Genomic DNA, 14389 nt, shown 5'->3' with positions numbered 1-14389 from the left:
TGCTTCTCTGTAGCCCAGGTCAGGCGCTTCTGCCGCTGTTTATGGTTCAAAAGTGGCTTTACCTGGGGAATGCGGCACCTGTAGCCCATTTCCTCCACACCAGACTCAGTCCACTGCTTCCTCAGGTTCCCCAAGGTCTGGAATCGGTCCTTCTCCACAATCTTCCTCAGGGTCCGGTCACCTCTTCTCGTTGTACAGCGTTTTCTGCCACATTGTTTCCTTCCAACAGACTTACCATTGAGGTGCCTTGATACAGCACTCTGGGAACAGCCTATTTGTTGAGAAATTTCTTTCTGGGTCTTACCCTCTTGCTTGAGGGTGTCAATGATGGCCTTCTTGACATCTGTCAGGTCGCTAGTCTTACCCATGATGGGGGTTTTGAGTAATGAACCAGTCAGGGAGTTTTTAAAAGCCTCAGGTATAGTGTTGAGCATTCCGATGCTGCAAGTATCGGGTATCGGCCGATACTTGCTGTATCGGAATTCCGATACCGGGATTCCGATACTCTTGTGGTATCGGATATCGGGTATCGCAACAACATTAATGTTAAAATGTGTAAAAGAGAGAATTAAAATAAAAAATATCGCTATACTCACCTGTCCGACGCAGCCGGGACTTCAGCGAGGGAACCGGCAGCGTTGTTTGTTTAAAATTCGCGCTATTACTTGGTTACGTGAATTCCCGGCTTGTGATTGGTCAGGTCGGCCATGTTGCCGGGACGCGGACCAATCACAGCAAGCCGTGACGAAATTACGTCACGGCTTGCTGTGATTGGTCCGCGTCCCGGCAATATGGCCGCCCTGACCAATCACAAGCCGTGACGTCACGGGAGGCTGGACACGCGCCCATTTTAAAATGAGCGCGTCCAGCCTCCCGGCTTGTGATTGGTTGACCGCGGCGCAACCAATCACAAGCCATGACGTCACGGGAGGCTGGACACGCGCCCATTTTAAAATGAGCGCGTGTCCAGCCTCCCGTGACGTCACGGCTTGTGATTGGTCAGGGCGGCCATATTGCCGGGACGCGGACCAATCACAGCAAGCCGTGACGTAATTTCGTCACGGCTTGCTGTGATTGGTCCGCGTCCCGGCAACATGGCCGACCTGACCAATCACAAGCCGGGAATTCACGTAACCAAGTAATAGCGCGAATTTTAAACAAACAACGCTGCCGGTTCCCTCGCTGAAGTCCCGGCTGCGTCGGACAGGTGAGTATAGCGATATTTTTTATTTTAATTCTTTCTTTTACACATTTATATGGTTCCCAGGGCCTGAAGGAGAGTTTCCTCTCCTTCAGACCCTGAGAACCATCAGGAATACCATCCGATACTTGAGTCCCATTGACTTGTATTGGTATCGGGTATCGGTATCGGATTAGATCCGATACTTTGCCGGTATCGGCCGATACTTTCCGATACCGATACTTTCAAGTATCGGACGGTATCGCTCAACACTACTCAGGTATCTTTTGCATGTGTTTAGAGTTAATTAGTTGATTCAGAAGATTAGGGTAATGGGTCGTTTAGAGAACCTTTTCTTGATATGCTAATTTATTGAGACAGGTTTTTTGGGTTATCAGGAGTTGTATGCCAAAATCATCAGTATTAAAACAATAAAAGACCTGACAAATTTCAGTTGGTGGATAATGAATCTATAGTATATGAAAGTTTAATTGTAATCATTACATTATGGTAAATAATGAAATTTAACACTATATGCTAATTTTTTGAGAAGGACCTGTACCTTACCGGCTGTAGGCTGGGATGAGGGTGTGTTTGGATGTGTGGTGTGGCCCGCCGCTGCGGGTGTTCGGTGCTGCGGGTGTCCGGTGCTGCAGGGGCTCTGCCGACATCTTGTGAAAGCCCAGAGCCTCGGAGCCTCCGCAGTGACATGGTGCCCTATGCAATGGATTGGACTCCGAGAAAATGGCTGCCGGCTGGGGGAGGTGCATGCGCAGATGGATATCTCGGCACCAAGATCTCGGGAGATGAGATCTCAGCGACTATTTTTCATAATCAGCAACAGCTAAGCAGACAGCTGTGGGCTGATATTAATAGGCTGGGAAGGGCCATGGATATTTGCCCCTTTCCAGACCAATAACACTCTGGGGCATCCATTAAATGTTCAAATTCTGGCACTTAGCATCGGCTCTTCCTGATTTCCCTGGGGTGGTGGTAATCAGGGTAATGGTTTTGGGGTTCATGTCAGCTGTGTAATATTCATTGACATCAAACCCAGGGGTTAGTAATGGAGAGGTGTCTGTCAGACATCCCCATTGCTAACCACGTAGTTAATAGACAAATACACACACTCACACAGTCTTTGGTAAGGAAGGAGGGGCCTGTGACCCCAACTATCCTTGTCTCGGGGGTACTCTTGAAGAGAGTCCTGAGTTTTTGATCTTACTATGCTCCTTTTAAAACCCTGATCTGTCTCCTCCCACACCCCATGAGGCATGGGGCAGAAATGTAATATAGACAAGACACAAAGACAAAACTGGGATAACAAACCTCTATCATACAAAAGTACTAATCAACAATAGGAATGAAGATAGGGACATGAAGGAATAAACAAAATGGGATAACGACCAGGAGATAAAAACATAAACTCTGCTCCAACCACTTAGCTCTAGCACACAGCACAGGAAGATTAATATTTCACTGGCAGGGACAAGAAGGTCTGACCAGTTTTTATAGGAAGAGGTAATGACCAGCTCAGAAGCAGCTGAAACAGATCTTCATGTTTCTGACCAGCATAGAAAGGGTCGTTAACCTCTTCAGCACCAGAGGAAACTAAATCCATTTAATATGGGACACAACTCACACCATCTCTAAAGAAGACCTGCGATTCATTACCAGACGTAACCGTCTAATGCCAGATCTTCCATGGGGACATGATATCCTTGTGACAACAGATGTCTGCTTTCCCTTAGCTGGTAATTAAAAATGGGGGGCCCCACCCCATATTTTTAAAGTAATTATTTATATATAATAGGTTATATAAGGCTAAACAACCGTTAGTGTCATATGAAAGGCACTAAAATGTGCTAGTTTATTATATGTAGAGGGCTTGTAACATGAACTATCTATAGGATATCTATCCTATTTTATCTATCTACCATATATCTGTATATAAGATTGCTTTACTAGTTTGTAAACTGGCTTTACATGACAGAATTACAGTATGAAAAAGCTGTGGTTAAAAACACTGCATATGAATTGCCTACGGATTATATATATCATATGGATGCTAGGTGATGAAAAAAATCGCACACTCGCATTGCACTCGATTGATATAAGTTGAAACATACAGATTCCACTTGTCCAACTTTTCAGGAGCAACATCGGCGCAATTTTTTGTCTACTAATGTGAGCGAGCACTAATACTGAAAGGTATTGCAATGGTGTAACATTTTGAAATGCATTATACCAGCAATCAGAGTAATAAACATTAAAGTCCCAAAGAGGGAGGAAGTAAAAAAGTAAAACTAAATTGCAATTTTTTTTTTTTTAAATCACAATACTGTATATTAAAGAATGAACAAATATTATACCCATAAATATATATATATATATATATTTATATATATATATACGGTATATATATATATATTTATGTAAAAACAAAAAGAAGCAAAAAAGTACACATTTTTGGTACCGCTGCATCCAGAATTACCTAATCAACAAAACTGTCACACTAGTTAACCCCTTCAGTGAACACCGTAAAAAAAGTAAAAAGCAAGGCAAAAAACCCTTCTTTCTCATCATACTGCCGAATAAAACGTGTCATAAAACGCAAACAAAAAGACAAATATAAAGAAAAATTATATTGCTGAAAATGACATCTTGTCCCACAAAAAAGAAGCCGCCATACAACTCCATCAGTGGAAAAATAAAAAATGATAGCTCTCAGATTACAATGATGCAAAAACAATTATTTTGTCGTAATATAATGAGCCTCTAGGTAGATTATATAAATGCCTTGTAGTCAGGGGCAGACATACCATTGTGCATGTCTCTATCTTCCTTTTGTGCAAATTAGAAAATGAGATTTAACATTAAATATAAATATTTAATACAGTTTTATTTTACTCTACAGGGACAAAAGGGAGAAAGGGTAAGTTGTCAATGAATTTTAGCATTTCCACTATTGGCTCTTAGATCTTAAGTATTTCTGCTTTAATAACACTCCATTTAAATCCAATAGATAATTCACAAATGTAGATTTCATTTTAGATATATTTGATAATGATATTGTTTTATTCTTTTATTACAGGGTGAAAGTGGTCCTCCAGGACAAAATGTAAGTTTGTAAAAGTATGATATATTTAAATTAATGTGCAGGTCCCTTGTCTTATAATAAATTACTTCATTTTCACCTTAAAACGTATCTGTTATTTCTGGCAATTTTACAGTGTAAGCTACGGTATATTTTGTGTACATTTCATGAGGAATAACACTGTTTATGGCCATTGTATCCTGCCTTTTTCACCAGTATTCTACTGTGTGCCCTCCTTCTCTAATTTTCTGATCTGATGCATAGAGACTAGCTGCTATGTCTCTTACCACTGTTCTTTCGCTGTGGCACATAGACAAAAGCAGCACCATTAGCATTAAGAACATTTTACAGAAGTACTGAGCAGTGTAGCTGTGAATCAAGCACCGAAGAAAGGTTTGGCCTTTGTCGGCTTGGTTTCTAACTATGTTGAGTGCTCCTCACTCTTCACCACCCTCTTCTTTCCATAGAGTTTAATATGCTCTGTATCTTGATACCTTAGTGGGCTGGCATTTTCATTTGATTAAGATAGATTTGAGTAGTTGTACAGCGTGAATGTTCAGTTCTGGAGGTATGGGGAGGAGAAGATGTGTCTTGAAAGTAGAGAAAGAAGAAAATTATTTTTTAGAACATATACAGTATATAAAATAGTTTCTTATATTTGCTTTTACTATTGATTTATGCAATCTTTGTTGAAATGACAGGGAACATTTAAATGGATACATCACTGTTTTAATCACATCATTACATTATGTTTCTATCTGTTTGATGGAATCATGTTTTCTCTATGTCTACAGGCTTTCACAGGTTTACAGCCTGGGGGATTTGACCTCTTCAACATGAACTCTAAAGGAGAGAAAGGAGAACGGGTATTATGATATTCCTGAATTCATATGTTCAAACTAATATAACCATGCTTCTTAAATAATGTGCTATATCCGCATTTAAAATGAGTGATGGGGTTGGGTAGATATGTTTTTTTCATATTTTCATGAGTTTGGAATAGATGTTTCAGAACATGATGTTTAGTTTATCATTTAGTGGTTTTCCACATTTTTTACAATTAGTGTTATTTTTCCACACACGTCAGTAGATTATGTTTGGTGTATATGCATGGAAAATCTGATGAATAGATCTAACATGCCCATGAATGTCAATTGCCACAGGACGCAGCCAGCTGTACTTACTCTTGTCAACACGTGTCCTGTAAGGTCTCTCAAGCCTAAAAACTTGGTATTGGACTGAAGAGAGTATCACTTTGTGGTTATAAAAATGAAATAATATAGTTATGTCCTGCAAACTAACTTCCAACATAGTACACTTAAAGGGGTATATCCATCTCCAAAATCCTATCTCAATATGTAGTATGTGTAATAATAATATTAGCAAATATCTCTGATTAGAAATGTAGTGTGAGGGTGATCTCTTAATGGGAGATCTATATGATTGCTTGTACCTGACCAAATATAAGCTGAGTGGTAGCTTAGAGGCTAAGAATGCATCAGATTCACAAAGACTGTTACAAACTCCTCTCTCAGTCAAAGATGATGCCCAACTGAACTTTATTCTCATAACAAAAGAATATATTAAGAACAGGAAATAGGGGGGTCGCACAACTTCTGAATAGTTAGTGTCACTCTGATTGGTTCATTCCAACTTCATTTCCAAATGTGGGGTATTCCAGTGCCTTCACTCCTGCATTCCAAAGATTCCTTCCAGGTCAGTTTCAAGGATCTCCAAGACAGCTTCAAAGACACAATCGCCATCTTGCTACACCATATCTGAACTGACTTATATAAGGTTTAATAATTGATTTAATTAGACATTTTCTCCTTCACAGTAGTATGGTTATTTTGATTAGTTATGTCGCTTACCCCATGTGCAGGGCATTGCAGCAGCTTAGGTATGCATGATTAAGGCACTCAGATAGTGACACTTAGTTCTTAATGGTCATAACCACGGATAGCTAAGCTACGGCAATTTCCTGCACATGGGATAAGCGACATAACTAATCAGAAGAACTATTTTATATTTTAATTGGATGTATTGCTAATATTATTATTATTATTATTATTATTGCAATTATTATTATTATGATGCCTACTACATATTGGGTGTAATAATTATAGGGGATACTCAGGAGGTTCTTTGCGTGGAACAAGACAACTACAGGACACAGTTTTATAAGTGGTAAAGTCTATATTATAACACGGTGATTCAAACAGGTGCAGAGAGAAACTCATGTCCACAACACTTGGTGTAAATATTAAACGCAGCTTAGCAGTCTATAGGAAACTTCAGAGGAAAATGCAATCACGCAGAAAGTCTATGAAGCACAATTATTCTTGAGGATACTTGACACAAGTAAGACTTTGTTTTAGTCCAAACACAGATAGATATGCTTATAAGGCAGTTCAAATAATATCTTAGCACAACCAGGGAGGCCTGGGTAATAGTCTCAGGTTTTTGCAGAGCAGCAACAGCTTACATGTCCAGCAAATGCAGATGGAAGTAAACACGAGCAGCAGATGAAGGAGGATTACTGGAAACTGGTGTATGCAGCAGGAACTCAGAGCGGAGTAGCAGGATCACCACACAGGTTCACAGGAGCAGGTATATAGCCAGGGAGTCACCAGAGTCAGGAGCTGGATGCAAGGCAGAATACTCTAGCAAAGACTGAAGGCTGGGGTGGAGTTTTATAGCAGGAAGACACAGTGCAGATGAGACCAAAGACGCCATCTTGGAAAAGGGCAGTAATGCACAAAAGGTAATAAAAAATGCTCAGAGTCCTGACATTGGGATAGGATCTTCTAGATGGGAGAAGAAAGACACTTTAATGCGACAAAAAATTAGAAATAGTAAGATTAGTTATAAAAGATGAAAATGTCTCTTGTAGCAAAACATTGTCATGAAAGTAAAGAATTCAGTGATGTATGATCAGCACAACCACTGCTCATCTTACAAATCAGTGCCACCCTCACAGGCACTTGCTCCCCCTGCAATTACTGCTGATCTGTGTGAACCAAATGTCTTCCCATTCAAGGCCTCTGTTCCTTCTCAGGCAGCTCTAATAGTAGTGGTATACAGAAAATCTAAACACCAAGACACATGTATCATCTGGTTAAAAGGGAGAGGTCCCCACTGTTTTATAATTACAGAGATATCACGTTTTATAAAGATTATGAAGTCACAGAGGACAACATCATAGATCGTGCCCAACTGAGTTCTCCTTATATCGCTGTCATTTTTTGGAGCCTATAGTAAATATTGTTGCAAATTAGTTTTTACAGAAGAATCATTTAAGACTTGCCCTTGTTTTCTTTCTAACTCGCTTCCTTGTAAATGTACTCATTTTTTCAGTAGATTTTATAAATGATTTCTGAACATGTTTGTTATATTTGTAACAGTTTCTTAATTATAATAATGTCCTTTTTTTTCAACAACCATAATAATGATAATAATAATCATGTTCATCATCATCCATTTTTCTAGGGTCTACCAGGCCAAGATGGTATTCCCGGCCTTCCAGGACGTCCTGGTCGAACAGGCCCTCCAGGTCCACCAGGTCTTATGGTAAAAACATTATGATTCCAGTCTGTACATTCAAGTACGGTATGTGTGTTTATGACTATGCAAATGGACTAAACAGGCAGGGGCTGTTTTAACAAGATAACTCCTGTAAAAGACAGTTCCCTATCTTGTACTGTTATGTCACATTCATAGGATAAGCAAAAGAATATTGATGGGTGGAAATCTGACTGGTGGGAATCCCACAAATCTTGAGATTGAAGTGACCAAGGTGTCCTTGTCTATTTGTCCTGCTCAGTGATATTTTCAACTACCCTCTTTGTAGGGAGATACCACAGTTCCCTACAAGTAAACTAGCACTGCGGCCATGCATTTTGACAAGATAGGTGGGAGTCCCGGTACTCAGACCCAAAGATCAGAATGTTATCACTTTTTTATCAATATGCCATCATCAAAACCCTTTGGTATAAAAGGTATTAACATAAATCTAAGTAGAATCATTTTATACTATAGAAGTATTCTGGTTAAAAGTTGGCACTTATCCACATGATAACTGAAAACTTCTACATTGGTTGGGATCTGACTGTTGGTGATCAGTCGTAGTGATGAGCTAATATACTTGTTACTCGAGATTTCCTGAGCACGCTCGGGTGTCCTCCGAATATTTTTTAGTGCTTGGAGTTTTAGTTTTTAGCGCCGCAGCTGAATGATTTACATCTGTTAGCCAGCATAAGTACATGAGGGGGTTGCCTGGTTGCTAGGGAATCCCCACATGTAATCAAGCTGGCTAACAGATCTAAATCATTCAACTGAGGTGAGGAAAACTAAAACTCTGAGCACTAAAAAATACTCGGAGGGCACCCGAGCGTGCTCGGGAAATCTCGAGTAACGAGTATATTCGCTCATCACTAATCAGTCAGGTTTTTAGCGGTCAGACCCTCACAAATCTAGTAGTTCTCAGTTGACCTCGGGACTGGTGGAATACTGATGTAATCTTTATGCCTTTTATTACATACATTTATATTTATGTTCCATGTAAATAAAATAGTGTACGATTGAACATTAACCTAATATTATATACCTTTGTTTTTTAGGGTCATAAAGGTTTCCAGGGAGACACTGTAAGTATTCAAATAGAATTAAAGTCTGTGATTGCTTTCACCAAAGACTCAGCACCATTCAAGTGATTGGGATTGAGTTGCAATACCTGACACAGCCCAGGAACGATAGCAAAGCTATTTCTGGAAAAGAATCAAGCAGTAACTAAGAATGACATTTAGTGATGAGAGAGTGTGCTCGTTACTCGAGTTTTCTGAGCACGTTCGGGTGTTCTTCGAGTATCTGGGGCGTGCTCGTAGATTATGTTTGTGTCCCCGCAGCTGCATGATTTGCGGCTGTTAGACAACCTGAACACATGCAGGGATTGCCTGTTTGTTATGGAATCCCCACATGTATTCAGGCTATCTAGCAGCCACACATCATGCAGCTGCAGGGACTCAAACATAATCTACGAGCACGCCCAAGATACTTGGAGAACACCCGAGCATGCTTGGAAAACTCGAGTAATGAACATACTCACTCATCACTAATGACATTGAAATAGGTATTACACACAGAATACTCACAGAATCTCATACGATATAAATTTTAAAAAGCTAGATATTGAAAATGGGAAAATAAAGTCAAGACCATGACCGACTTTCCTGAACCTCTCCCCTGTTGAACAGGGGTGGTGAAAGCTTGTGTTTTTGAAGAATTGTACAAAGACTTTCCGTGATGATGAAAATACCAGTATCTGATTTTGTAGCCATATGGGTCAATTTTTAGACTTTTGAACACTTGCTTTTGCAGAGGGTTTTGAGGACTTACACTATTGACTTATATTGTCCCCATTGGGTTATTGGTTTGATGCTATACTGAGCGTATATGTTTGAGCTAGATATAGCCATTAGATTCCTATTTGCTATGATATTTTAGCAATATATAAAAGTGTACACAAACAATTTAAAGACAAACACCATAAACAGTTATTATAAAAATGGAACATCTGGGTTTCATTTTTGTGCAGTGAGTAATCAGTGAGAATCAGAAGTTCTTGAACTTATATCCCAGTTCCAGGCCTGATTCTGACTGCCAATTTTCATGTATGTGTCCATCTGCAATTTTCAAGGATAGAATGAATACACATTATAGTTTTTTAGGCTAGTCCCATGTCTGTGTGTTAGGGTTTGCGGAACGCACCGAATATATTTATTGAGGTTTGGTGCGTTCGCAACCCGGGATCCACCGTGCAGGAATATCCTGCTGCTAAGTGGATGGCGGCGCAATATGGCGGTAATAACCAGCTCTGTTAGCTTCACAGAGTGGCCGAGAAAGCAAAGCTCTGTGCCCTGTTAACTCTCACAGAGACACAGGCTAACTACCCAGATGAGAGCAGTCAGTGGTCATTCATGCATTCAACACTCCTCTCCGGAGGTGCCAGCATTCTAGGGGCTTATTTCAGCCGGGTCCCTGAACACATTCACACAAATGACCACAGTGGCGCAAAGCATGTAACATATGAAGATACTAGCGCATGGCCGTGCGGCCATGCGAGCCTTAAATAGCTGCAGCACATACAAGACCTTAAAGAAGAGGACCAATGAGAGATTGCCATACCTGAGCATGTGACCCTAGATCTCCACTGAGAGATCTTGCCCTGGGCATGCTCAGTGTGTGCAGAGCAGAACTTAGTTCTAGCACCTATAGGACCTTCCTGAAAGAACCAATGGACTTGGCTGCAGAAGCTGAACATGTGACCCCTGATCTCCAGTGAGAGATCTTACCCTGGGCATGCTCAGTATGTGCAAAGCAGGACTTAGTCCCAGGAAAGCCTGTTCGCCGTAGATCAGTGCAGGGTACAATAGTAGAGCCTGGAGAGGCAGCAATAACCCTTTGCACTGAATCAGACTCAGTGAGACGCTGGGACCGACGTCTACGCTGAGCAGGCTCCACTGCGGCCGATTGAGAATGGGAGACTGCAGCAGAGACGGATCAAGATTCCCCCTGTGCAGCAGAGGAAACTCGACTCCTAACACTGTGTTATTTTTTATGGACTAAATGTTCGGAAAAAAATGGAGACCTGTTTTGGATCCAAGTCACAAATAAAATTCGCCAACTCAAGTCAATGTGTCTGTGAAAAAAGCGAATAGCAGTAGGATGCTGTATATGTTTTGTCCAAGCACTGTTTAATTTTTTACTGTTTAATGGAGAGAACAAGCTTTGAATTTTTTTGCACACAAGAAAAACAAATGCAAGACTAATGGTAAAAACAGACACATGGCACGAAAGCAGATGAAAATTGGATCCAGCACACTGAGGAAAAATTATAATTTTTTTCTAGTTATTAAAAAAAGGACATTTGAATAAGCTGCAAAGGTGAGGCAAGTCATTGTAAATGAACCATGCCCACCTGCACTGGCAGTTCTGTGATTTCGGCAGCAAATCGTTTGTCAATTGGCCACTGCGAGTGGCTCGAGTGTGCTGCGCAGTCATACTGTCTGGTTTCACCCTAAAAACGTATCCAACATATCCAATCAATTCATAATATTAGCTTTTGACTCACAAAACATTTGGTAAAAAGCATATTCTCCTATTTTATGTTTTCAGCAGAAATTCATTATGCTACCATTTATTTATTATAGGGGCATCAAGGTTACCCAGGATCCCCTGGGCCAAAAGGGGACAGAGTAAGTTTTTCTCTACATCGTACAATAAAAATCATTTTTCCCACCTTTTCCTATTTCATTTTTTTCTGTAACTCCTATAGACTTCTGTGGAAAGACCATGCACAAGTGTGGTCATCTTACCACTATAGTATATAGAGCATACAAAGACTGGTAATTGTGGCTCTAACTATAGAACTCTGTTCTCCAGATAAGTGAGGACTCAAAGGTGGGGTGGGACCTTCCTATATTTGGCATATATGTCATATTCTTTAGAATACACTTGTTAGCTGAGTGTCGTTAAGCTAACATTTTCTATTTTTCAAAAAAATTGTAAGATGCTATTATAAACATTCTTCATAGATTTTTTTGAGGGAGTTAATTTATCCTAATAAATTATCCAAAAAATATTTCAGTATAAAAGATCATGCTCAGGTGTGATCATCTCTCCATTGAATGATGAGGAGAATAAAAAGACTAAGAATTGTGGGTGTCAATAGACCTCTATTCTCCAGACAGGTAAGGGTCTCAGAGGTGGGACCTGAACTTTTTTTGCATTTATGGCATACCCTTTAGAATACTCCTGTAAACTAAGTGTAGTTAAACTAACATTTTCTATAATATCATAAAATCAGTTAGGGTTATATAATATATCATTGATATAACTGTAAAAATTCTTCTTAGATATTTTTTTATTTTTCAATGTTATCATAGGGGGAACCTGGCTATGTGCTGGGAGGACTTGATGGAATGGCTGGACTTGGTGGAATTCCTGGATCCCCTGTAAGTATATGTGTCCTTTACTTTAATCTTGCCTAACATATTTTCATACATTCTTATATTTTAATTTGTCCTTTTTCTTTTCTTTTCTTTATTGCTTTATAGAATAAAAATTAGCAAAATATGTAAGGAAATAGAATTCCAAATTCATTGGTGTCAGTTTTTAGACCATGCATGTAGCAGGCATACTTTGATTTTTATGTTTTCACTTGTTATTATTTGCAGGGCTCCAAGGGTCATCCGGGTTCCCCTGGACATCCAGGACCTCCTGGTGTTCCAGGATTCCCAGGGCCACAGGGACCCCCAGGGATTTCTATCAAGGTATGTGTTACTGATCAACAACAAATTTCTGAAACTTCTCACACTTTAGGAGGAATGGTGTGAACTGTTCCTTCTTGGGCGAAAATTGTCTGTAGCGTATGCATAAGATTTCTTTAAAACCTATACAAGCCACAACTAACCTAATATTTAGCATATTCCGTTGCATATGTGCCCCTTCTACTTGTACCACATTCATAAATCCAGCTTCAGTAATAATAGCAACAGGTGTTTCCACATTGTGTCCGATTTTTTCATTATTTAAAGTACTGTAGATCCACGACATCCCCTCCCAAAAGTATGAGCACAGAATATGCTATTTTATTATTTATTAATAAATTATCTTTTTTTACAGGGTGAACCTGGTGAAACAGGAAACCAGGTGAGAATATTTGTTTTGAGTGATTGATTTTTCTTTGTTTTTTACATTTCAGATTTCCTGGTTATTATTCTCCCATCATTAGTTCTGCAGAATTAATAAAAATCAATACTTTATTATTACCATAAATTATGCTACTTTATTATTACCAGAAATTATGTCAAAATAATCTTTTTGTTCCTAAAATGTTAAGTTAATGTTAAAAAAATATTTTTGTCACTTGTTAACCCTCCAAGGACACTACAAACTGATAAAATTAATATTTTTGCTTTTCCCCTGTACTTTTAACTATGTGTATACTGTACTTGACGGCGACAGATCAGTTATGCTTGCTTTTGCATTTCATTGGGGCAATGTAACTACAGTTCCCTGCAACACCTAAAGAGAACCTGTCAGGTCCCCTGTGTTCCCAGAACCACCAGCAGTTGTGTCTGCCGATCTAAACACCCTGCCTAACAGTTCCTGTATTATATTACACACATAAACAGATCTAGTTGCAGGGATGTTAGTGTCGTCAGACTAAACGGCCCACTTAGCATGTTATTACGCCCCTGTGGGTGTGATAACATGACTTACAAGAACCGGCGTCATTGCTAGAGCTATAGAAACATTGTGCATGGCTTCCAGGGAGGTGCACAGCACATGATCGGTAGTGAGAAGACTGAAGCCGGGATGCATACGGCCGGCTTCAGAGGCCCAATGATGTGGGATAAAGAAGACGAACGCATGCACAAGGTTTCTATAGCTCTGGCGATGACGCCGGCGCTTGTAAGTCATGTTATCATACCTACAGGGGCATGATAACATGCAAAGTGTACCGACTAGTCTGGCGACACTAATGCCCCATTGACTGGTCAAACGCTTAATCTACATATCATAAACAAACTTGAAAAATACTTTTTCTAAAGATCTGTGTATGTGTGTAATATAACACAGGGACTGTTAGGGTGTTTACATATGCAGACGCAACTGCTGGTGGTTCTGGGGGCACGGGGACCTGACAGGTTCCCTTTAAGTAGTTTTTGCTCTAAGAGGTTATCACAGTTCAGATAAACTAAGACAAAGGTGTAAAATACCTAAGTAAACATTATTTACCTATTGAATTGGGTGCCACTCCAGCAGGGAATTGTAAAGGCCCCGTCACACATAGCGAGATCGCTAGCGAGATCGCTGCTGAGTCACTAGTTTTGTGACGCAACAGCGACCTCAGTAGCGATCTCGCTATGTGTGACACGTCCCAGCGATCAGGCCCCTGCTGTGAGATCGCTGGTCGTGTCGGAATGGCCTGGACCTTTTTTTGGTCGTTGAGGTCCCGCTGACATCGCTGAATCGGTGTGTGTGACACCGATCCAGCGATGTCTTCACTGGTAGCCAGGGTAAACATCGGGTTACTAAGCGCAGGGCCG

At 40.1% G+C, this 14389-nt stretch overlaps 1 protein-coding gene across 1 annotated transcript in view; it reads left to right on the top strand.

Moving 5' to 3' along the window:
* LOC143774986 (uncharacterized) overlaps positions 1-14389 on the top strand; it is an 862433-nt gene that overhangs the window by 272287 nt on the left and 575757 nt on the right. Inside the window, exons 27-35 of the mRNA XM_077262800.1 lie at positions 4098-4115; positions 4275-4301; positions 5072-5143; positions 7767-7847; positions 8897-8923; positions 11486-11530; positions 12221-12289; positions 12512-12607; positions 12960-12986. Of these exons, the coding sequence (XP_077118915.1) occupies positions 4098-4115; positions 4275-4301; positions 5072-5143; positions 7767-7847; positions 8897-8923; positions 11486-11530; positions 12221-12289; positions 12512-12607; positions 12960-12986 (462 nt within the window). The remainder of the gene's footprint in view (positions 1-4097; positions 4116-4274; positions 4302-5071; positions 5144-7766; positions 7848-8896; positions 8924-11485; positions 11531-12220; positions 12290-12511; positions 12608-12959; positions 12987-14389) is intronic.

The sequence above is a fragment of the Ranitomeya variabilis genome, chromosome 5, assembly GCF_051348905.1.
Source record: "Ranitomeya variabilis isolate aRanVar5 chromosome 5, aRanVar5.hap1, whole genome shotgun sequence".
NCBI lineage: Eukaryota > Metazoa > Chordata > Amphibia > Anura > Dendrobatidae > Ranitomeya > Ranitomeya variabilis.
Note: the sequence above shows the minus strand (reverse complement) of the source record. Positions and strands in the feature narration are given on the sequence as shown.